Source organism: Leptosomus discolor, chromosome 5 (assembly GCF_034619465.1).
Source record: "Leptosomus discolor isolate bLepDis1 chromosome 5, bLepDis1.hap2, whole genome shotgun sequence".
Classification (NCBI taxonomy): Eukaryota; Metazoa; Chordata; class Aves; order Leptosomiformes; family Leptosomidae; genus Leptosomus; species Leptosomus discolor.
In genome coordinates, this window is record NC_141395.1 from 15,315,239 (window position 1) to 15,342,822 (window position 27,584).

General features: G+C 42.1%; 2 protein-coding genes across 2 annotated transcripts in view; one reads left to right on the forward strand and one right to left on the reverse strand.

Annotated features, from left to right (window-relative positions):
• The first annotated feature begins 793 nt into the window (after positions 1 to 793).
• CNTNAP5 (contactin associated protein family member 5) overlaps positions 794 to 27,584 on the forward strand; it is a 291,688-nt gene continuing 264,897 nt past the window's right edge. The window contains exon 1 of the mRNA XM_086464950.1: positions 794 to 869. Within this exon, the coding sequence (XP_086321076.1) occupies positions 794 to 869 (76 nt within the window). The remainder of the gene's footprint in view (positions 870 to 27,584) is intronic.
• LOC147415451 (uncharacterized) lies at positions 956 to 4,528 on the reverse strand. The gene is given in 6 exon segments (XM_086466203.1): positions 956 to 1,047; positions 1,050 to 1,124; positions 1,127 to 1,283; positions 1,286 to 1,482; positions 1,485 to 1,648; positions 4,458 to 4,528. Coding segments are annotated over 6 exon segments (756 nt in total).

Consider the following 27,584-nt stretch of genomic DNA (forward strand, 5'->3'; position numbering starts at 1 on the left):
CCCGGGGCCACCTCTGCTCGCCGTCCAGGAGGGCTGGGCAGGGAGGCTCTGGACGAGCCGCGACGGAGAGTGGATCAAGCATCAGCCCCGTCCGAGGCTCCATCCCCGTTCCTTGGGAGTGAGGCTGAGCCCCGGGAGCGGGGCTGGGGTTCGTCGGGCTGTACATGCCGGGATATACATGTATATTTTATGTATGTGTATGTAATATATGTATTTATAAGCAAACAAACAAGTGAGCTGGAGACGCTTAAAAATGTTCCAGCAACAGCGGTAGCCAAAGCAGGGGGAAAGGAAAAAGAAAAAAAGAAAGAAAAGAAAAAAGAAGATTTTTTTTCTTTTCTTTTCTCCAGGCATCTGGTTTACTCCGTGACTCTGATGCTTATCAACAACGCGTGAAGATTTCAATAAGGATCCTCCCTGGAAGGCGAGGAGGAGTGACTTCCAGGGGGCTGGGAGGAGGTGGAGTGCAGCGCGGCTCTCGCCTATAAGGAGGTGCCCAGCGCCCGGCTGCCGCTTCCCAGCCGCGGCTCGCAAGGTGAATTTCCGCGGCAGCCGCCGGGGCAGCGGGCTCGGCTCGGGCGCTGCCGCCGGCGCTCGGAGCGGCTCCTCCAAGGGCCGCGGAGGAGGGTCCCTCGGCCGACCCCAGCTCCGGCTCCCCCTTCACCCGGAGCGCCTGGATGCTCGATGGAGTAAATGAGCGGAGGAAGAGGGAGCGCACCGAGGCTGAGAGGTGCTCGCAGACCGGGACCGGGGGAGACAGGCGGGCGGCTGGCTTCCCCCTCCGGGGCTGAACATGGATTCCCGAGCCCTCGGGGGCTTCGCTCTGCTGCTCTTCAGTTTTTGGCACCTGGGATTAACTGCAACGAATTGTGAGTAGCGGGAGAGCAAGGAGTTGCCTAGGGGTGGGGTGGGTGGGTTGGGGAAAAGGTGAGAAAAAACTCCCTGAAAAAGGGGGTTATTGCAACGTGACCTCTAAGAAAGTTAGCCCCGCTCTGGTTTGCTAATGGAGCTTAGAAAGGCAAAGTTGCGGCCGGAGGGGGGATGCCTCGCCGCCGTCCTGCCGGGGTGGACGTGGAAGTGAACGGGAGCCGCCGGAGCCTGCGGCGAGCCGCTCGCTGGTTTTCCCGCACGGTTTTCTGCCCTGCCGCTGCCCGCATGTTTTTCGCGGCCAGTGTCGCTGCTGCTGGCCCTGCCCCAGCTGCGGGCCGCCGGGCGGGCCGGGGCCGTGCGCCTCTGCCGGCCGGGCTGGCCGGGCTCGGTCCTTCCCGCATGAGCCAGGGGGTGCCGGGATTTTGCGGGCGCAGCCTCGCTCCAGCCTGGCAGAGCAGCGCTGGTGGCACCGGGCATCGTCCCCGGGCCCGGCGGGTGCCGTCGGTTCCCACGGGCGCGGCTGGGTGCCGGGGAGCGCTCGCCGCCCCCGCTCCTCCCGCAGCATCCCGGGTGGGAAATGGCTGGTCGGTCCCGCTTCCTCGGGAGATCCCAAGTTTCCCACGTATTGCCGCTGGCCCTGCGGGCGGTGCCGGCGGGGTCCGTCTCCGCAGGCAGGAGCCTCCCTCGCCGCTGGGCTTTGCGGTGCCGCGGCGGGCGGGCGCCGGCGGCGGCTCTACGGGCGCTTCGGCGAGCGCGGTGCGGCCGGGGACCTTCGGCGCTGGCGGGCCCCGGAGCCCAGAGGAGGAGATGCTCCGTGACCCGCTCCCCACCCCGGGAAAGCGCCGGGCGGGGCGGTGAGGGGGCGGCCAGGGCCGCTGGGAGCGGGGCCCCGCGCTGCGCTGCCTCCCCCGCCGGCGCCCCCCCCCCGGACGCGGCCCATCGGGCGGAGCCGGGCGGGCGGGGGCCCCGCCGGGCGGTGCGGGCGCTAGAGGGCGCTGTTGTCCCGCCGGCGGCGCGGGGCGGCCGGCGCGGCGCGGCGCGGCGCGGTGCGGTGCGGGCCCGGGGCTGCGGGGCGCTCCAGCGCCGCCCCCCGCTGTCCGCTCCCCGCGGCTTTGAGCGAGAGACCGGGCTGAAGGCGGGCAGCTCTTTTCTTTTTCCTGCCCTCCTTTTTCTTTTTCCTCCTTTTTTTAATTTCCAGTCAATTAAATTACGGTTAATATGTTTTAATAACGTTCACGAATACTAAACGGCAGGCGATTTAAGGCTGAGGCTTGCCATTACTGATGCACTCATAAAGTTAATTCCTAACACTTAAAAAGAAACTCTGCATTAATGAGTTTTACTATTTCACGGGTGACAGTTTAATTTCCCAGTGCCAATAAACATTTCCACTGAATACACGCTGCTTCCTAAATATTTAGGAGTCAATCTTTTTAAAGCATAATGATCAATGGTTTTATTATACTGTACAGATTTTACTTATTCATTGAGCAATGAATTAGCATGGAATCAGCTGTAAGTGCTTTCCCAGGAGCTGAGTGAAGGAGCCTGTGAATCTGTAATAGCTACAAATTCCCTAGAAACCTTGTTAGATTCGCATGTGAAGATATCTGTGTGTGCGGACGGACCTCGATAATTGCTTCCAGTATGAAAATTCATCACCTTCTTAAATAAATCATCTCTGCATGTTGCAGCTCAGGGAAGCTGTGCGCCCTTCCTTAGTTTTGGGCTAAGAAAGCTTATATATGGGCAAAAATATTGAATGTTATGTGCCTATAAGTAGTATCCTGAAGTATATTTAAACAGCTACATAAAAATGCCATTGCTTTTAAGGATTACTGAGCTCCCAGGTACCCAGTAAACTTTCCAAAAGAAGTTACCAGATTCCACAAATGGGAAGCTTCAGGGCAGGCCACTGTCAGGAGCTGAGGTTCGTCTATTCAAAAGCCAAAGTGCAGATGGAAAAGCATTGCTTCTCTGCCTTCCTCAATGTGAACAGTTTGGCCAAAGGAATAGTGTTCAGATGCCTATACTGGTATATTTACCATGGCTTCAACAGGCTTGTTTCTGACAGGTTTTGCAACAAGAACAGAACTGGAGACACTATTTACATGGGAAAAGGAGTATGCTTCCGGGAGGAAGAATGAAACTTGTTTAGTCTTCTTCCTAGTATTTGACATGGCATTGATCTAATTTGGGTTTTTTTTCCTTGCCTCTAAATTAAGAAACTCTTAAAAATGTTTCTCCTCTCCCAATTTAGTTTCTGTGAAGTAAAAGTCCTGAGTAAGTCAAAATCTTCCCCACCACTGAGATATTTGATTCCAGGTTCCTCTTTGGTAATAGTTTTTAATTAAACAAAGAATTGCTAAAGAAACTGCTTTGAAACACAGCTACAGGCTAGGGGTCAGTAGACATCAATGGAAAGATGAAAATTACCAAATACTAATAAAACATAAGAAATTCCTCCCATTTTGCTTTTTGCAATAATTTATTACATTAGGTAAATAGAATGGCAATAGGATTTCTCCCCAGGATAATAGTTACTAGAAAATTAATAAATAGCCGTGTACATAACATTGGAAATGTGTTGCGTATGTGTCTGGGGGAACTGAAAGTTCTACATTTATCAGGTGATGCAAAGGAGACACAAAGCCTGCCCCACTATATGACAAATTAGTTGCCCTTTAGCAGCATATTCTGTGATCTGGAACCATTAGTAGCTTGGGTAAATCTAGATTTCCAATTGTGAAGTGCAGGGTTTTTTCTCCTTTTCTTTTTTCCTTTTTAAAGTTGGAGGGAGGGGGAAATAGTGAAAATATGAAAAGAGAAATGAGCTTATGTTTTCCCCAACCACTTTGATGTAGCAGTTCAGGGCTAGTCTGCAGCTGCAGAAAAGAATCGCAGGAGCATTCCTGGTTAGTGATCCTTTACCTGCTTCGATGTTGTGTGTCTTATTTTTCCTATTTGCTTTTTTACATTGTTATTTTACATATTCTGGCCCCCTCCCCTTTATTTGGATCTTTCTTACATGGCCAGAAAGATGTAGCAGATTAAAACACCTCCTGGAGAAGTGGCAGCTTCTAACTCCTGTTGCAAGAGTTATTCTCAGAAATGATTACATATTTCTGTTCCTGAACACGGACTCCCCTTCCTCCCACAGAACCACTAGCATTATTTATCCCAGTTCACTAGCACTTGCTACCTGATCACGAAAATTTCAAGCCTTTCGCTTAAACCTGGTCATAACTGTCAGTTGAAGCTGTAGAAATTCAATGCGTGGTAGAATCAGATCTATTGAACTTCCTATTGAAATATGTCAATGTACGATCCACTACTCTGCAGTAAATGTCAATGTGGCCTTATAGGACACTGTCCTTAATAACTCTATTCAGTTAAAAAGTAGGTAGTGTGTGTCTGTATTTCTGTTTGTTTTGAAATAGAAAAAAATTTGAAGAAAACATGTTTTCTTGAACAAGGAGACTTTTTTTAAGCAACAAAAGTGTTCACTGTGATTTTAGTCTTCCTTTGCAGTGATCTAAATTGACAGTAACTATACAGGAGTCAGACAAGTGTAAGTGAAAACTTACAGGAGAATATTTGACTCTGGATACTTGAGGCCATCGAGATCAGTACTTGTATTTGGGACTTGTAACAGCATGAACGAGACCTGTCAGGTCAAGAGTGGTAAAGGCAGGAGGTCTCTTAAACAGTGACCTTTCTATCCGTGTGGTCAGAAATGCTAAGTTTTGAAGAGATCTGCTGAAATAGGTAGAATGTTGATCATCTGATCGCAGTTTGCAGCTCATTTGCCTGCAGGCTGAGTAAATGGGCTCAGACATACATCCCTGGCTTTTCCTCTGGCTTCAGTACTTAAATGTTATTTACAAGAGACTAGTATTCAGACATACTTTCTTCCTTTTAGTTCCATACAGAGAGAAAAAACATATAAATGTTAGCTCTTTCTTGCCTTCAGAGGCAACAATGAAGAAATGGTACTGTCGTGGTTTAAAACCAGCCAGCAGCCAAGCACCAGAATAATGAGATTTCCTGTGAGAAAGGCTGTGAATGACCCACTGCCGATCAGTGCCTCTCTTGCATGTCTACCATTATCTAGCTTTCAATCGGTTTGACTCAACTCCTTGGCTTTGAACCAGTCTTAAAGATGGTCTTTCCACGGACTACAGTGGTCTTTGGATTCTGCATCCCCTAGGCAGATGGCATCGCCAGCCCACAGGAATCTATCCAGGGTTTTTATCATCTCAATATCAAATACATTGTCTGCTTGGACATCTTTTTTCTTTTTTTTTTTCCTCTTAATATCACGCAAATGCAGCAGGATTTTTCATATAAATTAACAGCAAGAACAAATTGTTTTCAGATGTGTGTGGTTCAGTTGTACAAGTATAGACTTCAAGTGGAAAATATGGTGATTCTGGGTAGAACAACACACTTGTGAAGCTCTCCCAGCACATGGCGTGTAGGGGCTTCTGCCAGCACCCCAGCGAGTGTAGGACTGGTGAATGTTTTTTAATCACTGTAATCATTGTTTTAGCAATGGGAAACTGAGGCAGTGTATCATAAGCAAGCCTGGAGATAGATTCTCGCATTGATAGTACATTTAAGTATCTAAAAGAAGTCCTTTGGGGTCAGTTGAGTTGATCCCATATGGTGGGATCACATCTCATGCTCTGCTGTTAGATCATTTTCATATTTGCCCTGCTGTATGTCATCGTTTCTAAATCCGTGGATTACTCCCCATTTCCTCTTGCCATCTCTCCCCTTTCTCTGCTGCTATTTGAAGCAAGGGGAGTTCAGCTAGCTGAACACTAATATGAATAAGAATCCGAAGGCAGTGGGAGTGTGGGATGGCATTTATTTATTTTTAGACCCCAAAATGCATTTTCTGTAGATGTGACAGGTTTCAGCTCGCTTGGCAAACTTGAGTTACTGTCTCACCCCCCCCGCCCGCTGCTCGGAAAGAGATGAGAATGGGAGAAACACAGAACTGCAGGTGTATCTGCCAGCATCACACATGACAGAGGCTCTCTGTATGCATCTGCTTTCCCTTAGCCTCCCAGCCTCTGGAGTCCTACCAAGTGTTCAGGCAAGTGGGCTGTCTGTACAGGGCACCAGGTAACCCACTGTGCTTTTTTTAAAAAATAAATGACTCTGCTGGGTTTTTCCAACCCCAGAATTGGGGAAAGATGTTCCGGTTCTGTAGCATTCACGTTTTCAGGCTGCTGCTGTCTTACTGGTAAAAGGGCCACATTTGTGTGATGTCTGTAGGATGTGGTTCTCGCTGGGCAGCTGTCTTCTGGGTCTACGCAGACAGGAAGGGTGCGAAAGACGAAAGAATTGGTAGATCTGCATGAACATTTTCTTTCTGCTGTCAGTAAAGTGTGTTTAAGAGACATGGAATTTTGTTTTTTTTCATTCTTAACTAAACTCGCTCAACTCAAACCAAGAAAGAGGAGAGAGGAATAGCATAATCCTGATGTAATAAAGGTTTAAAATTACAGGCAATTCTTGGAGGCTTTGACTGCGTCACTTGCAGGAAGCATCAGTAGACCTATTAGCATGTCTCTGTAGAGTCAGAGGAAAATAAGAATTTTTTTGTACACAGTGCTGGACTGATATAATTCATAATTAATTTCCTTGTGTTAATCTTGTCTCTGAGTTTTCCAATTGCCCTATGCAGATTCTTGTGGGCTGATAATGCCATCTGTTCACTGGATCAGTGCAACTGATGATGTTTTAAATGATGAAAACAATGCAATATAGAATCTAGAGGGAAAAAAGAGGTGCCAAAACATTGATTTATTTATTTTTAATTATCTGTTCTGTTAAGCAGTTAAAAAAATAATGGTAGTTCATAGCATGGTGATCTAACTGCCCTTCTAAATAGATACACTGAAAATATTTCAGATTTTAGCTGGTATTTGCTTCAAAAATAAAGGAAAGTAACAGTAAAAGAGAGAGCGTGAAGCCATTTGTAAATGTCATGAAAGATCTTGCCTGATCTGTATTCCAGGAGAGGAACCTCCATTTTTCTGGCTGTGTTTTGCCTCTGCATGACACTAGCTCTTTCTCTACATTCTTACAAACATATGCTGGAACTCAGATAACTTGGTGCATTTCCTACAGAAGTTTGCTCTCGGAGATTATGAACATAGGTTCTGAATAAAGCAGTGAAAGTCTGTATGAACCTACCTATTTACAATACTATTATTGTATTAGAGTACTGGTTGGTTCAACTATTATTGTATTTTGTAACTTGTTAATTAAAAACCTGCAGAGCTGATTTTTTGAATGTGCAATTGTAGTACTTTAACTGAAAATAAGATACAGAGCTCAGAGAGACAAAGTGCTTTTCCAGGTAATGGTAGCTGTTATTTTATCCAGTGTTTCTCTACCATAATGAAGACCTTATCAGTGTTCAAACTCTCAGCCTCTAGTGCAGCCCCAGAGGTCTCAACCTGCACATGCATTGACTAACTCCAAATACCAGAAGTGTGCTACAGACAGTGCAACAGGATGTGATGAGTTCATGGACAGCTGTGACAAAAAGGTTTCTTTCTCCCATGGCAGAAGTTGTCTGTGGAAATAATTTTGGAAGAGGTGCTTGTTCTACTCCTTTTTTAGACGCTGTATATGTATTTGGAGACTGTTTCCTAGTTGAGAAGGCTTTAGCGTTAGAAAGAAGTGTTAAGGAATGATTCACGTGGCAAAAGTGGCACTAGTCCCTTAGTCTCCTTCTGTATCAGTGGCAGAATATCAGTGTAACTTTTGTCCTCATCCTGTGCACATGCCAAATCAGAGAGAGGAGTCAGGCTTGGAATCAGACCCCTGTGTGGTGGTGTGTTGTGGATGGAAGTTTCTAGTGAACTAGGGTGCAAATGGGTTTTTAAGTGAACTAGTAGATTTTTCCCTCAGTTTGAGCCTAATTGAAACAGGTTTTGGATAACAGCAGCTCAATGATTTCTGTTTTTTTGTGAACGGTGATTACTTAAGTAACTAAATTTAAAGTAACATTCATCAACATCACTGTGATTCAAGATCTGGAGGTTGTTTCAGCTCCAGGATTGTGTTGGTGTTCTTGTAGTGGGCCAGGAAAGTCCAGATTCCTGACCACAGAGTCTGGCTTACTGATGAGTTGGATGTAGGCACTGGACTGTGTCAGGAGGGAGTCACAGAGCAGTGACTCCCTCCTGTCATAGTCAACATCAGACGCCAGCGATTAGCTTATAACATGCCAAGACTGTTCCCATGCTGGACAACATAACTCCAAATATGAGGTTAAGGGATATTCTTAATAAGCATCACTGATTCCCAAGAGCAACAACAAGGAAAAGCTAACTTTTAATTGCTCATTCAATGCCATTCTAGACTATAAAAGGTTTTTAGTGGCTGATGTTAATGTACTCTTTTCCAAACTGTTAATTGCCTGGGATCTGTGTGATCTTTTACGGGATAAAAGAGCTTAGAGTTGCAGTGGGACACAATGCACTCTTCTCAGCCTTATATCCAGAAATACTCAAAAGATAGGTGGCAACAACCGCAGCAGTTGTACCATTCTGGGGAACACTTCCCTTTTGACATCGGTAATTAGAGTTTAGCATAGAACTCCAACGCATGAAACAGAATGGTACTCAATACTAACCATTGTGGCACAGTAGCAATTGGACTGGAAAGGAAATAAATGCTTTTTCATTCTCTGTTTTATTGTGTGTATTGAGAAGGATTGAGTGTTGGCCCTTAGGAATTCTGGAGCATAAATTTTTCTTCTAAAACTATTCAGTGCGCTGTGTTGCCAATACAGTAGTAAATAATAATAATAATTTTCAAATGGGTAGAATCCTCTCCTCATTCCCAGCTGGGCAATAAGGAGTTGATAAATGCTGTGCTGCCTGCATAAGAACTGGCAAGTCCCATTTACTTCTGCCCTAAATGGTGAGGCATTGTTCCTCGATGACAATGGTTCTTCACTGATGACAGCTCGTCAGCAGTCCAAGAACAGAGACAAATGCCTTGTGATCTATGTCACCAGTGACACAGCTGTACTCATTCTCGTATTAGTTCAGTGAAGTCTCTATATGTTTGGGCCTAAATTGCCGCCACTTCTGATGTAGATACTATGAGCCATTGCTCTCTGTCCTCCTTCTAGGTCATCAAAACAACCTACTGAGCATTAATAAGGCCACTTTCTTCCTTCCTTCAATGCAAATTTATCACTGGAGCAGGAAGGGAAATGGCATTTTTTTTTATTGAAGAATATCTAGTGTGTCTATAAAATTAGACATAAGGAAAGGAGCAGGAGATGGAGTCCGTTCTTTGCAGGCGAAGAGGAGAGGTCACAAAGCATCTTCTCCCAATTTCCCAGTACTAGTGGCAGCTTCCTAATGCACTCAGTGAGGAGGTCTGAATTAATGGTCCAAGTGAGTCATCAGTGAACCATTAGTAGTAACGTATTCATTTGTAGTAATCAGGATTGATTTATGAATAGGACAAAAGGGACTAAATATGCTATGAAAATGCATGTAGTAGATTTTTTTTTCCCCTGATGAATAATTCATCCTCTTCTAGTATCCATGAAAACAAAAACACTGTGCACATAAGAACCCATTAAAAAAGTTAATCCCACAAATGGCTGAACATGGAGAAAATCAGCTTTTGTTTTAAAAGGTAGATTTACCCAAATCTTTGCTAATTTGATTTGACAGTGGGGTGTAATTTAAGTCAAACAAGTTAGCAGCATTACTTGCTATATGAAGGTCTAAATATTTAATAGATTATGAGAAATGCCTGCCCCACAGGATAATGAGCTGAGGAGCACACATTCTCCACAGTGCAAAGGGTTAGCTAAACCCAACAGAAATAACAAGCAAAATGGAGAGGGAGCTTCTGTTCACAGGATATGGTCCTCTAAAGCTGGCCTTGGGAGCACTTGTAGTGCACCTGCTGTTCTAAACACTCCTTGGGAAACTACCTCTATGACTAATGATGGTGGCTTTATAGTAGCTGTAAGGGTTCATGGTCTTCCCGTGGTCTCTACATGTCTGTGAAGATGCCCACAGTGAACCTCTACTAGCCAGAGCACACGCTCTGGACTGTGCAAGATGCTGCGTACTCAGATACTCGGTGGGCATCTGTCCATCTGCTCCTGGACAGTCATGTCAGCAGGAGGGGGAACTTCGATGCCTCTACAGAGACTGGTGCTTCAGGGGAGCTGAAGTGTTTTGTCCAAAGCTGCCTATGAAGTCTCTGCAAAAATAGAATATGAACTTGGAAGTATTGGATTCTGGTGGGCACTTTGCCCATAGGCTGCCCTAACCTTGGTGCAACTGCTTACGTGGACACTAAACAGAATAGCAGAGAGAAGGTAGAAGAGAAACCTTACAAAGAGAACAGTGCTGTGGGATTTCTGCCTACCTGTCCCCCAAAATTCTGAGGGGTTAGTTTGTATTGTTCTACCATTTTTTAGATTTGTATCAAAATAGTTTGCATTTTAATTTTAGAGGAAGAACCTCCTTCAGCAACCCCTAGCAAGATTAAACAGCTACGGCATTTTTCACAGAGACTGTTTATTTGTAAAAGAAAATGAAAATTTGATGAATTTCCATCAGTTGTAGCTTGCAGCATTCAAATATTTATAGATTATCAAATTCCCTTTTCCCAGCTCTGCTTCTTAAGTGCAGAGCTCATCTTATATGTAATATTAATTCTCATTATTCTTGGGCAGTTATTCACCAAATTCTTGTACAGACTCAGTTCATCTAGGACCTGGTCTAAACTTCCTGAAAATGAAGGGAATGACTTGTACTTGAATTTCAGATCATCTTTTCCTCAGAAGTCAGTTCATCCAGTGTGTAAATCCTTGTTATTGTTCTCCTGTGAAGTTTATTTTCCTTAAAACTTGTCTGGCAATTTATGCAATACAAGATGTGTTTGTACCTGTCAGTACGAAGAACTATTTATTTTTCTGACGGTTGCTGTTCCTTTTGAGTACATCATATGCGAGTGCATTGGCCTGTTCTTTTGTCATACTCTATGGCAACTTTGTCTCCAACTTATTGACAATATACTAAGTTAAAGTTGCACACCTTTTGCTCTCTTTTAATCTTTTACCAACAGTTGTTCTGTTTCCTGGGTCCTTCTATTGAGATGAGGTGAATACTAGCCACTATAACACATAGGATTACATTGTGATAATTTTTTACAAGCATTACAGAAAATGTTTTAAATGATCTGAAAAGCTGATAGTCCAAACAAACAGTCTCTGTAAAAAATTATAAACCCGTCTCTTTTTGAAATCTACATCTGGTAGCTGGTGATGTTCCCTGCGGCCTCCCTCAGAGGGGGTGTGCATGAGTTGCGGTAGTCTATCTACTGCATCATTATGAGTTTGGATTACGAACCCCTTTACACACCCACATTCATCAGTGAGTGTTTGCAAAAATCCAAACTGTTTTTCAGACAAGCAACGGAGATGTGCTTTTCATCTGCACTTTTGCTCAGGAGCTGTGGTTGGCTTTGGGCAAGGTGGTGTGTCTGAACCCCATATGACGGGGTTACCATTAGCTGATCTGCACACAGATTGTCATAGGACTGTCGGGGTGCAGGCTGTGACAGAGCAACCAGAACAGGATGTTGATTTTGAATTCACTGATTAGCTGTGCCTAGGTAACACTGTCTTTATAAGGCTGTACCCTGGCTGGGGGCTGGTGAAGGGCATTGCTGGCACAGTGGATCCTTCCTGGCCAAGGACGCTTGACCATACACTTAATTGTATGCTTTAATTTTGTAGTCAATAGTAAGAGGTGTTGTAGTGGTTGTCATTAGGCCACCATTATATTCTTGTGATAGCAGCATGATTATAATCTTTGTCCTAACTATAATATCTTGTAGAATCATAGTGGTTGTAAGTCTTGTTATCATAATAGACAAAGTAAAGGCTATATTCAGATGAACAACACCTGTGACTAAAGTCTTTAATTCAGCACTTAAGGATAGTGAAAATTGAGTAGTGGCAAATCTGGTAGTTTTGGAAACAAATAAATCTAGCAAAAGTAAGATAGGTGAGGGATAGCAGTGCAACCTTGCCCTCAGTTGCTTTACCTCCCCTTTCTGAAATCTAACTACCATGTTCCTCACTCTTCTTAGATCGTGACAGAAAGTCAACCAATATAAAAGAAGTGGCCTATTTTCTTGAGACCTCAGCAGAATAGATAGAAAAAAGGTCTTCTCACTAAATCATAAGTCATTTTCCACTTTAGCTTATGGAAGGCGGTATCAACCGCCATGACTCATCCCATTTCATAGCAAATACATGTTATTTCACTTGCTCTGACAGGCTTGATCCAAACCCCACCAATTCTGTCATTGGGTCTGGACATCAATGACTTGTGTGAATTAAATAAGGAAGTCCTGATTTGACAGCCTTTCTCTGATTACAAGCAGACAGTGAGTCAGAGCTATAACAGAACAGATTTTCCTCCTACCCTCTCCAACCTCCCCCGCCCCCAACCTTAGTAGCATCTGATTTATAGTGCCTGTTTTATTGCAACTTCATCTAATTAGCACAGGCGCTGGGGTCAGTATTCTAACACCTGACAGACTTTACAAGGGAACACCACGATTACAAGTGCAATTATCTGTTTTTATGCTGCACTGAAAAATGTAGCATATGAAAATTAACATAAAACCCTGAAGTGTTAGGATGAAAGTGTGGGTGTCAGGGGAGAGGCACCATCTTAAAATTTGAAAGGCCTGGGTTTGATGCTTGACTTTTTGAAAGTTTTCATGGGCATCATTAGGTGATATGTTTAATTGCTTTGAGCTTGAGTTTATTTGGTTTATCTCATTAGGGCTAAATGTTCATCTCTTCTAGTGTATACAGACTTACATCTAACAACAGGGGTTAGAGAAAGAGGCCCTTATGCTGCGCAGTAACTTAATATAAACAACAATGCTGTTAGCACACTTCTTTTAAAAGTTCTGACTGCATCAATGAATAATGGAGTCTCTAACCCATTGTGATTGTGCTGGGTCTTCCTGGTGACTTCCATAGGGGTCTACTACCTGCAGCAACTTTTACGATCTTTGTGTAAATCTACAATTTTGCGGTCATCAATGTGAGCTATGGGGTGGTTGGCTGTGAGCCAGGAAAGCAAAAGTTTTTTTTTTTTTAAAGCACTGTGCCTTTCCAGTCATTTCTATATGGCATGTGAGCAGAGCTAACTTGCATCTCCCTACAAGAGCTGTCTGTACTGGTGCTAAACTAAAATCGTGTGATGGAAATGGTGCATTCATGTTAAATTAAAGAATAATAACCAGTTAAATATGACTGTAAAGTACTGCCTTGAGATAGCCAAAAGAACTGCACAGGAGAAGGGTTATTCCCTTTTATTTCTTACATTAAGGGAAACTATAATCTTAGCTTAGAGGAAATTTAGGGCAAATCTATAAAGTCATGTTCAAGCTAAGCTTTGTAAATTCCAAGACAGGCACTGAATTCTGTGTTCAGGCAGGGAGAAAAACAGTTCACAGCTGGAAATGCATGTTCTTCTCTTCCATGAGATGCACAGAGAAGGGTAATTGATTTAGACTCCTTCAGTTTACAAATGGGTTTTCTGTGTTAGTAAGTGTGAAGCACAAGGTCTTCATCCTAGTGGGAGGATCTGTTCATGCCAGTGATGATAACAGCAAAATCTCTGCTCTGAAGACTATGTACAAGTGCAAATGCATCTTCTGGTTCTTCAGCACATTTATAAGTGCGTCACTGACTGGTGGCAGTCTTTGGTGTCTTTGAGGAAATAGCTAGTTTGATGAGAACAACCAGACTGTTCTAGTCTGGGACTGGTAAACCAATCCTTTGACCCTCAAGGAATGCAAAGTTTTTAGGAATAGTCCTTAAGTGAGAAATAGGAAACTCACTAAGCTGATACTGAAGGTAGTAAAGTTTAGTACTTATATATCATAGAATAGAATCATAGAATGGTTTGGGTTGGAATGGACCTCAAAGATCATCTAGTTTCAATTCCCCTGCTATGGGCAGGGACACCTCCCACTAGAGCAGGCTGGTCAAGGCTCCATCCAGCCTGGCCTTGAACACTGCCAGGGATGAAGCATCCACAGCTTCTCTGGGAAACCTGTTCCAGTGTCTCACTACCCTCAGGGTGAAGAACTTCTTCCTTAAATCTAGTCTAAACCTTCCCTCTCCCAGCTTCCAACCATTACCCCTCATCCTGTCACTGCAGGCACTTGTAAAAAGTCCCTCTCCAGCCTTCTTGTAGGCCCCGTTCAAGTACTGGAAGGCCGCTATAAGGTCTTCTCTCTTCCAGGCTGAACAAACTCAACTCTTTCAGCTTGTCCTAGTAGGAAAGGTGTTCCAACCCTCTGACCATCTTGGTAGCCCTCCTCAGTCTATGTATATCTGTAGATGTTCTTCAACTAGGAAATAATAGTGATGGAAGAACCTTCCTCCTTCCCATGTCTGTAATTTTTAAGCAGAAATATATGAAAGAAGGTGGCAGTCATTTATGGTACTCCAAAGCACTACCTTAATCAGTAAGTCCATTTACTTATTGAGGCTATTCTTGTACGAAGCAGAGTACCAAAGAGAAAGTCTGAGGCTAGTACTAGCATGTTTAAAGTCAAACACAACCCTATGATTATCTCTCTCCATGATAGCTTTGTCAGAGTGATTAAGAACTGCTTCCTGTAGTATTCTTACATGTACTAGCAAATAAATCTTATTCTCATACTTAGTGTAAGTATTAGGAATAAGCAGCACATAACACATAGCTTCACTTCATTCTCTGGAGTGACCAAGAAGATGAAAACAAAGTGAAAAAGTCAGCTATACAAATGAACAAGGCTTAGAGTGAATCTGCCTATGTTAAGTCATTAGTTTGATGAGTTGTTTTTTTTGATTAAGCTTCCCTGAGGGGGCAGGGGGGGAAGGTTTAATTCAAAAGAGATTTAAGGGGAATTCAGAATAATAGGTCATGTCTATTTTATCTCTGCCAGAGCCTTGGAAAATTGGTGGCTGCTAATGGAACAGGTTGCAGTGCAAACAGGAAAGAAACAGGACTGTTCCTTCATGAGTTTGGACCTTCGCATCTGCACTACTGGTTTCAGTCTTCCCCCTCCTGATAGCAACAGTCAGCAATGGCTGCTCTTCCCTTTGTCCTTTATTTCTGTTTCCTGGGTAGAACAATTTCAACCACACCAACTTGTTAAAGACCTGAGATCTGGCAGGCTGCAACATCAAGCTACTTAGATGTTGTGGTATCATTTCAGCTAGATTAAAAGCTGTGTCCCTTAAATATTGAAATGCTGGTAGAATCAAGTGTCTGTCAAATAAGTAAGGTAGTAGAAAAGAGCTTTCTGAATACAGAAGAGCACTGGTATTTTACAGGTCAGTAACAGCTTTGTCTCAGATGGCTGTCTTCTAGAAATGGCTGAATAGTTTTCTAAGGTTGTTGGTCAGTTTTGATGAAGCAACAAGTGAGAAAGCACTTCTAGTGCTGTTTCTAAGAATCTTTGGGGAAATTATTTTTATTTTTCAGGTCACATTATGTTTCTGTGCCTGATGCTCTGTTTATGTAACATTTAAAAGCCTGCCTTTGTGTTTTGAAAAACAAATGGCTCCAAAATCTCATTAGTGCTATTGAGGTGAGGTTTTACAGTATAAACATGTTTCAGTTGAGTCCAGCGGATTTAATTCTCAGTATATTGTATAGAAAAGTGATGGCGCACTTAAGCAACGGTAAACTGAAGTGAGTACTCTGTATGCTCACTGAAGTCAAACGTTCCGGCAAACAGTATCAGAAGCCAGAATGGTTCAACTGGAAGAAAAGTATTTATACCTCCTAATAGACTTTTAATATTGAAAAATATGTAGAGCTGATGAAAAGAAATTCTCCCTCTTCCCCTTCTTTTAAGGGAATTTAACTTTTTTTTTTTTTTTTTTCCCAGTCATCTAAATGTTAGTTCCTCCACCCTGAAATCAAATAAAGAACTCTCAGCCCTGACAATGAGACATCAAATACTCAAAATATGCTTCTCCTGAATGCTGGTGACTATTCAGTTCACAATTTCCTATTGTAAATGCAACACTTGAAACTGAGATGATTTTGAATAGATATGTCCAGATCTTTCTACTGACATGTATGTGTGCATACCTTCAGGCCTTTGTGCAGACCAGGATAATATTTTAGATGTTGTTGCATTTGTAGAATCCCATTTCTTTACAATTACTAAAATAAACAAAAAATGAGGCGGAGGAATCAAACAGTTCCCTGATGAAATCAATTCATTTCCATTTTTATATCTTATTATTGCCTTCGTTATACTCCTTTTGGGGAGGGAATAATTTTCTAAGATTGAATAGCTTCAATATTCTGTTTAATCAGACATTTATAATTTTTTTTTGAAGATAAGTCATTAGGAATTTGTATCTTGAATGCAGTCCTTTCCAAGAATTTCTCTAATTTGTGACTTGCTATCACTTCTCATTTAATGACGGCTAGTGAGCCCCTGATGCTCTGCCATACCAAGAAAAAGACACTGTGATGAGCTAAAGGAATCTGCTATGATTAAACTCTCCCTATTTCACGACACAATTCATACATAGACATTTTCCTGTAGTGTGAGTGGTAGACTCTTTGTACTGATTATGTCCCATTTTAAGAACACCAGAGAAGTTGCCTGGAAGTGGGCGTCATTAGTTACCCTTACACCTTCTGAGCCCTCTGCTCAAGCACTTGCTGCTGTTTCTGACAAGAAGAAAGATTACATTCAGAAGGAATGTAACCAGGCCATGGGCTCTGGTTTCTGTCTCTGGCATTTAGTTGGTTCTCTCACTAGCTTTCAACTTGTCTTCAGTCACACTACAAGTACTGACATTTTTATATTTTTTTTCTTTTCCTCTTTTACTCTACTTAGTCTGTACAGCCCTCTGATTGAATGACTAATCTGTGTCTCAAAGTGGAAGAAACCAAACAGTGAGCTGCTTTTCCTCCCAGGACCTCTCTGATTCTCACCACTTTTAAGTGCTGTATCACTCTCCTCTGTGTCCTTCAGGCTTACCATCACAGACTCCCCTGGCTTTCTGCAGCCCAGCTATGTGCAACCCTTGTTACTTCTTCCTCAAGATTAAATACAGTGTTCAGCCACTCCATGTCATGCTGATAGATACAATCCTGCCTCTTCTGTCAGAGGTGGTTGATAAGATGGATTGTTTGTTTAGTGAAAGTCTGCAAAAAGCATAAAGAGAAGGGAAACTCCAAGGGTTTTTTGTTATAATAATGATAAAAAACACTTGTAACACTCCTGATTTCAGGAAAATCACCTTCCAAGCAAAGGGACACAGCCCCTTTTAGAAGAAGGAAAATACATACTTTTATATGAAACTGCAGATCAGATTTACTTATTGTCCTTGTTTGGCTGGGATAGAATCATAGGCCAGCCATGCCAGGCAGGCTCAAGTCAGCCAGGGCAGCTGACCTGAGTTAGTTGCAGGTGTAGCTCATACCATAATGTCATGGTCATTGTAAAGGGAGAAGGTTTGCTGAGAGAGTTCTATGGGGGTTTCTGCTGAAGTTCTTTCTACTCCCCCTCCTCTGACTTCTCTCTGCTCCTGAGGACTGGATATTCATTTGGCTGAGTATAACTCTGTATGTCTCCGTGGGTATTGGTGGTGTTTCATTAAATCCGTTTTACTTCCACCCACAGGTCTGCTCTCCTTTTTCCTGATTCCCCTCCCTGGCTGGTGAGGGGTTGTTGGGTGACAGAGTGACTGTTACAGTTTAGTCCTGGGTACAGGCTAAATGTAGGCACTCATGTTCAGGCTGAATGAGCAGCTCAAAGAGACAGCCTCCTTTATCTGCTTTAATTGAGCCACTTTTCTGTATCTATTGCTTATTTGGCTCTGGAAAGTCCTTTCTTCCAAGCCATGAGGTCCAAAATCTAGAACCTGGTATTCAAAGTTAATTCCCATTTCCTTTGAATGCTTTTATATTTGCACACAGGTGTGAGTGTGTATACGTATATAAACATACACAGATAATTATCTATGCTTTATGTATGTGTATGTTTATATACAAATATAATTTTATACATATGGATTATGTGGTCGTTTTCAGGTGTTCATGCTCAAGAAAGTATTAAAAACCTCTACAGAGCTAGTAGAATATAATGTGCTTCTCTGAAGACTGGAGGGTTTCTTTACATCTCTTCTACTGCCTCTTTATAAAGCAGACCCTGAACCTTTCTGTGGGGCTTGTTGCATTTAGCATCTCATCTGAAAAAAATAATAATCAGATACTAAATTTTGAGTTCATGGGATCAGAATGTTTTAAAATAATTTTGCAGTTAAATCTAAGGCATAAAGATGCTGTCTACAGACTTATCCTCCATGTGAAAACTGTATGGATGTCTTATGCGGAAATAAAGATTTTAAACTACTGTAGCTAGTAGGCTAGCTGGATGATGACATCATTAAGAAGAAAAGAGAGGTTTTTTTCTTGTGTGGGCTTGAACAAATTACCAACTTGCACTATGCCCCAGATTCTGCTGGATCTTTGTGCATACCTTTTTAGAAGTAGGGAGAGTGTTTTCGTAGTCCTTTAACTGCATTCCCCCCCTCAAAAATGCTGACTTAGTCAAACCACAGAAGACTTGTCAAAGGATGCTTTGACATAACATTAAAGGCACTCAGTTTATTGAATTAGTATTTTTATTGTTCCTTTTATCTTCCAATGATCTGAATCAAAACCTGTCTTATTTTGCAAACTGTTTTTATTATTTCAATTTATGTTCTGTTTTAGAGTGGAGTGGGAGGAGAATGGAATGACAAAAGCATTCGAGATTAAAATTTTTACAAGATAGGAGGACATGTTTTTTGGTTCTCCTTGGATGTAACTAGCTGCTTGTAAAATATGCTAAGTTCTTGGGTTTTTTAAAGGAGAAATTGTTGTAAGATAAAATATTTAGCGTATTGTATCACATCAGATTTCTGATAATAAAACATGGTTACAAATACGCAATTGCCTAGAATACAATTAAGGTTAACTATTAAGGAAAATTAACAGATACAAATGTTTGAACAAGCATGTTCTAAAATCTACATGATTTTCCTCCTGCTTGATGGGAAAGTGGTTACTACAGCAGAATAATGAAAAAACAATATGAACCAAGTAGATTCACATCAATATTCATGAGCATACACACGTACCTACAATACACATTGACGCACTGTATGTCAAAGGACAAGCAAGAGCCCTGAACCAGCACTTTGGAGGCACTATGCCAGAGCCCTTCTGTGTGCTATATCCACACGTATAGGTTGTAAAATATCCCATGGCTTACTTTGCTCATTCTTGTTGGCAAACACAGGGCTTAAGTGAAAAGATCCACAACTACCCTCAGGTGTCTCATGCTTGCTTTTCTGGGTGTATACAGTATCTTATTCTTCATCCTGAATCTCATTACCTTGCATTCTCTTCAGGGAGCCGCACAAGAATCTGATCTGCCAATAAGACAAATCCACTTGCGTGATTTTGATTGTAATGTCTTCTCTAGTGTTTTGTGTGCATATGTGTCATCAAGAAAAATACTGGTACAAGATGAGCTGTGAAATATTCTTAATTGGTATCTGAAGTTAGTGGTGTAAATCTTTTCTATTACAGGGTGTTCTTTCAGATGTGGCTTTTTGTAGCATTTCTAATATGACCTTGCCTCTTCTCCTCTCTAGTCCCATAGTCCCATAGAGTGTATCTTGGCAGACTGACCATGCCAGGGATGACACAGAAGTGTGGTATTTGGTCAGTGGTGGCTTCTTTTTTTTTTTTTTTCCATTTCTGGAAAGGAGAAAACAACATGGTGGCAGGACTTCTAGAACTTTTTATCTAAGTCAGCTGACCAAACGGGTATTGCAGAGCAGCTCAACTGCTTGCCATACAAATTATAGGAAGAAATCAGTATGAAACCTGAAATGTTTTTTCCTCATATACCATTTAACTTCTAGTTTCAATATGAAACTCAACCTCCATCTTTCAGCCTCTGTGAGATACTTGATTAATGTTATTATAAAGTATGTGGAGCTGTAGGTCTGGGAGATGTTACTCTAGAGATGGGTCCTGGTTTCAGAGTCCACGACTGGAGCTGAAGATACCTGCAGCACGATGGGTCTCTGAGCAATATTTATCCAAGTAGAAAGCTGAGGAGATGGAGGAAATTTACATGTGGATGTTAAATGTTGTTTGTTTGAAAACAAAATGTGGATTTGTGTGACTTCTTGCTGAGAACTATCTCAGAGGTAATTGCAGATATGAAAGAGGAGGAGGCAGTTTTAAACCCCCTTTTACCCTTTCATAAGGGCATGGACTCCAAAAGCCACTGAGAGGGGGAATGCATGCAGAGAAAAAGCTGCAGAGGAATAATTACTTCTGCTGTACACAAGAATCCCACTGGAGAAATAGACTAAGCATGCCTCAAAGTATTTTTGTATGCAAAGGTTTGATAGTTCAAATGAAAAGTTTTGTTACTGAGAAGTGAGTTTAATTTCTTAATAAAAAGGAGGAATCTCGTTTAGTTTTATTAGTTCAGAGAGCCAAGCAGTTAAGCTGCTGCTTCTACCCCCTTTATTTTCTTGCTTTCCCTCCCTTTCCTTTTTCATTTCTTATCTTTATAATTTTCTCAGAGCTGTAGTGGTTTAAAAAGACAATGAGTCTCTCCATTTGGAGGGGGAGAAATGGAGAAGCGGGAAGGAAAGATTTGTTCATTTTTTTCACTTTAAAACCTGTTTCCATTTTTTTAACAAATGAAAATTTGAATTGAAATGGAAATGTACTATTCAAAAACTTGGGGAAATGAGGCAAGTTTTTTTCCTTCTCTCTTCTTTAACATTTATTTTAATGATTCCATAATACATATCATCATGCTAGAAGTCTCTGCCATTTAGCCTGTTAACAGCAGTGGGCTCAAACCATTTATCAGATAGTGGGTTCAGACTTGTATCACCAAAGTGACTGGAGATTTGTCAGCATCATTTTAGCATGCTGGCTTGATCAGGTGATGCTGTGGAGATTCCTATTGCTGCTTTACATTATCGTTCATGTCTTGCAATTTGTACTATTCATACAAATTGCTCCCAATGATGGTATTCAAAGCCAAATTTAAACATACCACTAAACCATGGGAGAACAGCACATAACAAGCTACAATGAAATCCAAGAAGTATTGGATCATATGATCACCCCTGGCTCAGAAGTACCTAATGAATTGTAAATGCAGTTCAGTTCAGCTAAATGTTGAATAATGAGCTCAGAAACAATGATGAAAGAAAGCTGATCTGATGAAAATGTTGCAGCACAGTAAGTGAGGAATAAATGTGGGAGTTATTAAAGGCATATCTCCTAAAACTTTGGAGCAACAATTTAGGTTTGCTGCAAAGGAACAGCTTGTGCAAATGGAATATGCAGCCAGAGGAAAGCAAGCTACAGGATAGAAGATGTGTTTATTTGGACTTTTGCAGTGATGAACTGAGACAATTTCCTCACAGACTGGAAAAGTTACTCAAGTGTAAGGCATAGGTTAATCTCATACTTTGCCTTGCAAATTTTACCTAAATCAGTAGAGTGAAAGGGAGTTGTCAGTCATATTATTGAAGAGTTATAACACTTCCTTGGGAAGGGGAGTAGAATCATCACTAATTGTGGGCTAATTGGGTCTCAAGGTAGCTCATAACCCTCCAGTTGGTACCACCTATGTGCATTATTTGGTGTGGGAGAGAGTGGGTCACTTCTCAGTCCTTCTACCCTTGCTCCCAGGCTGATTTAGGTATAACTCCAGTTATGCCCTTTTCCAACTAAGCAGGGTGGGCAGTACCTGCATGTTTCCTCTCTTTGATGCCTAGCACTCTCCCACTGGGGAGCTTCCATTTCTGCTACTCAGAGCCTCTTAGTCTCTTCCTGGCACTGAAACAGAGGCATGCAGCCCTCATCGCAGATGACACTGAATTGGGTGGGAGTGTTGATCTGCTCGAGGGTAGGAAGGCTTTGCAGAGGGATCTGGACAGGCTGGATTGATGGGCTGAGGTCAATTGTATGAGGCTTAATAAGGCCAAGTGCTGGGTCCTGTGCTTGAGTCACAACAACCCCATGCAGTGCTGCAGGCTTGGGGATGAGTGGCTGGAGAGCTGCTGGGCAGAAGAGGACCTGGGAGTGCTGGTCGACAGCCGGCTGAACATGAGCTAGCAGTGTGCCTAGGTGGCCAAGAAGGCCAACAGCATCCTGGCCTGTATCAGAAATAGCGTGGCCAGCAGGAGTAGGGAGGTGATTGTGCCCATGTACTTGGCACTGGTGAGGCCGCACCTCGAATATCGTGTGTGGTTTTGAGCCCCTCACTGCAATAAGCACATTGAGGTGCTGGAGCGTTTCCAGAGATGGGCAATGAAGTTGGTGAAGGGTCTGGAGAACAGGTCTTGTGAGGAGCGGCTGAGGGATCTGGGGTGGTTTAGCCTGGGGAAGAAGAGGCTGAGGGGGATACTTCATTGCTCTCTTACAGCTACCTGAAAGGAGGTTGTAGTGAGGTGAGTGTTGGTCTCTTCTCCCAAGTAAGTGGTGATAGGATGAGAGGAAATGGCCTGAAGTTGCGCCAGGGGAGGTTTAGATTGGACATTAGGAAAAAATTCTTTAGTGTAAGAGTGGTCAAGCATTGGAACAGGCTGCCCAGGGAAGTGGTGGAGTCACCATCTCTGGAGGTGTTCAAAAATGTGTTGATGTAGCACTTCAGGACATGGTTTAGTGGGCATGGTGGTGTTGGGTTGATGGTTGGACTTGATGATCTTAGAGGTCTTTTCCAAACTTATGATTCTATGGAATGCTTCTGGATCCAAAAGCTGAAGCACAGCTGTCCCTTCTAGCATGCAGAAAACATCCAACAGGGCAGGGATTGGTCTCTCACTGGTTGTACAGCAGGCTAGAAAATCTGGGAGAAAAAGGTAATGAGCTTCCCCACCTGGTGACAAGGAACAAAAATGTGTTTTGGGCAGATACTCACACTGAGATGGCTTAATTCATGCATCTGGTTCAGCCTCATCCAAATGGCCCTATGATACTTTGTTCTCTGAATACAGGTTACAGTTCTCTCCCCATTTCCTATTTCCTCCTTTCTTTTCCTTTATCTCCACATGGGGAAGAAGGAAGCTTTTGAATCAGTGGGATATTGTGATATTTCAATTTGTGCTTAGATGTAGCAGAGAGCTTTAAAAATTATTTGGGGTTCAAATCTGAGTTTATTTCCTTAGGAACTTTCTAAACAGTATTTGGTCAAAATTAATATTTCTGTGAAAGGCTTTTGATGAGTTTTAGATACTTTCATTACAGCTTTCTTCAGTGAAGCATTTGCAGTTAAAGTATTTTTAATTGTGCTAAAAGTCAGACATGCAAATACAACCAAATGCGCTCTGCTCTGCTGAGCGCTGTATAGGCAAGATCAACTCGGCAGAGGCAAAACACTAACACATCAACACTTGACATCCATTTATTTGCTGGTGCCTGCACGGAGGAGCTGCTTACAGAATTGTACTGAGTGTGCTGATTCTCAGTTTCCTATTCAATCTCAAGAATACAGCAGTGGAGAAGAAAAATGAAGGTTGGAAATAATAGGCACTGCAAGTTGATGAGGCAGTCTAAATTATATTGGAAATGCTAGTAGGGAGGGCAGAAGCAAAGAATGGAACATAGTTGGAAGAAAAAAGGCAACATAAGAATCTCTTTGCTATGTTTCTCTTCTTCATTATACTCCATTCCTGTGATAGGTCTCTAGAAGAGAATTCTTTTTGTAAAACTGCATTTGCTATATTGTCTGATTAATGCTACTTCAACACTCCCTTTCTCTGAGAAACATGTGCATCTCCATTCAGTCTATTAGAGGCTTCAACGTATCTTAAGTGAAGTAACATGCTCTTGGCAAGGGTTAAACAGACATAAGCAGAGTAGCACTCAGTTTGCCAGCCCCAGCATGCTCTGTAAGCAATTTCTTTAGAAGCTTTAAATTGAGAAAAACACAGCTCTGTATTAGTGATTCTTTCCTTCCCTTTCTTTCACTGCAGTCTCTTGCTTGTCTTGTAAGTGAATGAACTGCGAGCAAAAATGCTGTCCACCTAAAATATAATTTGCTCTGCATGGTGCTGAATGAATAATTTATTGAGCTAACTGTTTGAGTACAGCATGTCTAAGCACTCAATCAGATATCCTTGACTGCTTGGATGGGTGACAGGGAAAGCTAAATGAACTTTTTTCTATCAGCTTTTGAGGTGGTATAAAACTAAAAGTAGTGAGACCGTTAGACCTTTTAGCTCTACCTAGTCGCTCATGTGAGCCAGGACACAGAAAATGACAGTGTTTAGTGAAGAATTTATTCAATCAATATTCCAGTGACTTTATTTTAAGCCTTTTTTTTTTCTCTGTTATACTTAACACTGCTGTCTGCACATGGGATTGCAGATAGTTATTGAATATTTTTTTTAAATGTTGTGTGGAAACTTGTGACATTATTTGTGTTATATTTATGAGTGCAGGGACAGCGTTTGTGTCAGTGATGCTGTGTATTCTAAAATGCATGGCACACAAAAATTATTGATCCTTTCAAGAAGCCCAAATGATTTTTAGCTTCGCCTCAGGCTCTATTAGCAATGTGGAAAATTGAAAAGGGCTCTCAAGAAAAAAAGTAGCATAAGATTGAAACTGCATCCAAAGAGCTGTCAAGTGGAGAAGTACTTATGAATTATAATGAGCATGATCTAAAGATGACATTATCCTTTAGGAGTTTGGTTAAATCTTCCCTGTGACTCACAAAGGTCCCTTAGAACAAACAGAACTAAAATAAGAGCAGTTTTAGGAAATGTATTTAGAAGCAGTGCACATTGACTACAGAAGGCATTGCAGTATGATGTGCAGCAGGGTTGGAAGAGTGCCAAAGGAAAGCTTCAAATTATGAGGCTAGCACAGGTGTCCAAGGTACCTTCAGCAGAAATTCTCTTATATGGCTGCAAAAAGTATTTTTTTTTTTACCTTGCACTTGTGTTTTATGTATGTTCAATATTGCATCCAAAACATTGCAAGACTTTTCACATGATGCTTCTCCATTATATTTGTACCCATGTAGACATTTGACTGATTCATATTTTTGATGGAAGGAAAGATCATTTCTGACACTGTCTGGCTTTAGTTGTGTATTGAGTTCTGTGTTACGTGCCTTCTGGGGTGACAAGAAACCTGTTCCTTTCTGGTTTCTCAAACACCTTTCTCAGGGCAGCACATTAAGACACATGTTAGCATTCACTGGTAATAATATGAAGGCAAACACTATTACAGTGAACTGTGTGACTGGACTAGGGGACCACATTGGTCCACAGGCCGCTGCTTCCAGGAGCTGGCCATGAATACCACTTAGCAGTATTTCAGGTGGAGGGAATTATTTTTTCCTTTAGGCTGCAGGTATTTTTTCTGTGTATTCAACTCTCTTTCATATAACTTTCACTTTCAAAAAAACCTCAAACCAACCCTAAACCCAGACAGAAGATTTAGAAAGCAGATTTTAATTTACCTTGATACCTAGAAGGAACGCACTTGCCTTTGACAAAAAAAAGTAGAATTTTTTTTTTTAATTGCTCCCATGTTGGCAGAGTGGATGAGAAACGCAATGAACAGCAGGTTCAAAAGCATTTCTAGGATCAGAAGAAAGATTCTATCAGAGCTGTACTTCGGTGCTACTAATATCACTTTCCTGGATATCTTCCAGGTTATATCTGTTTAGGTTTGCTGCCAAAGGAAACTATTTGGTTTTACTGTTGTCAGCACTGTGGAGACTATGTGGATACAGAAAGGCACACTGGATTTTTCTCAGCTTCCATGCATTTCAGAATATATATACACGAGAAAATTGCTGGCAATGAACTATATGAAACAAGAGAGGTCTAGCCCTTTCCAGATTCAAAATCAGTATGTGAGCAGCCAGTGAGAAAAATCTTGTCCTAAATTGCAAGTTATCACGCATGAGGAAAAATAAATGCAGAAAAAGGAGCAGCCTTTACAACTACGCCTCTGAATACATATCAAGTACTGATCCAGCCTTCTAGCATAGTCTAGTATTCCCTAGTGATGTTTCTTCCCCCCATACAAATGTACACTTCATTCATGACTAATACATGAACTCATGAAGCACCCATATTTAGACAGCTATAAACTGATTTAATTGAAATGCGATTGATAAAAGCTTGCCCAGAGAGATGATATTACTAATTAAACTGTTATGCATTAGAAATACTGCAAATCAGTTTCACTTTACATCCTTAAGTATCCCAGTCAAAACATTCAGTAGTGACTGGAGCTGAGATTCCTGTATGATTTCTGTTGTCTTTGCTTTTACGGAGAAGAGGGATGGGGCCTGTCCATGAGTATTTTCATGGAAGGGAGACTTGGAAGGGATTTGGCGTTTGTTTTTTCCTTCTTCCATGTTGAGTTATTTGGCACTTGTTTGCCATACAGGGAGCAGCAGGTATACTGAGAAGGGGTCTAGCAGTCTGGTGTGGCTGCTGTCAGGTGCCCTGTCCTGCCTTGCCCTTCTCTCGAGGGGACTGAACCTCATGTTTCTGCACATAGGAACAGAGCAGCCTCGTGGTGCTCTCTGTGTGCATACACAAATACATGCTATTATGAAAACAAATATTTGGGTCTGAATTTTAGAATCAATGCCCCAGTAGATGTGAAGAATATGAATTGCTTCCTTTTCTGCTTTGTTTGTAGAGGGTCTTCAAGAAAAGACCTTGTCTTTGTGTCTGTGTTATTGGATGACTGGCTAGCAGTATTCACTCTGACAAGTTATAATACTGAAGAAATGTGGTTGAGAACTGGCATTTATCTAGTTACCAAAACTTAGATGCCTTGTTTAAGGAACCTTCTTAGATGGCTGAGATCATATGAGTGCAGCTTTTCTTACTTTTAATTATTGTAACTATTTTTAAATTAAAGGCAAAGTTCCTGCAAAGTTCCTTGATTACAATGTATGTGAGATAAAACCTTTCATTTTATTGAGATGTGAAGTGCTTTGTAAATACTGCCTGCCTTCAGCACAGTGTTTTCCCCCCTCGTACTACTCTTCATCCCCTGATAAAGAGTAAGTGCCATTGTTCTAAAATACACTGTCTCCTTTTCAGGGGGCAACAGGACACCAATCTCCTATTGAGAAAGCCCAATAAAGCACCTTCTTTAGACATTAAATTCTACATAAAATCACAGAATGGTTTGGGTTGGAAGGGACCTTAAAGATCATCTAGTTCCAATCTGCCTGCCATGTGCAGGGACACCTTCCACTAGACTAGGTTGCTCCAACCTGGCCTTGAACACTTCCAGGGAGGGGATATCCACAGCTTCTCTGGGCAACCTGTGCCAGTGTCTTGCCACCCTCACAGTGAAGAGTTTCTTCCTAATATCCAATCTAAATCTAGCCTCTTCCAGTTTAAATCCACTACTCTTGTCCTACCATTACATGCTCTTGTAAAAAGTCCCTCTCTGACTTTCTTGTAGACCCCCTTTAGGTACTAGAGGGCTGCTGTAAGGTCCCCCTGGAGCCTTCTCTTTTTCCAGGCTGAACAACCCCAGCCTGCCTTCATAGGAGAGGTGCTCCAGGCCTCTGATCGTTTTTGT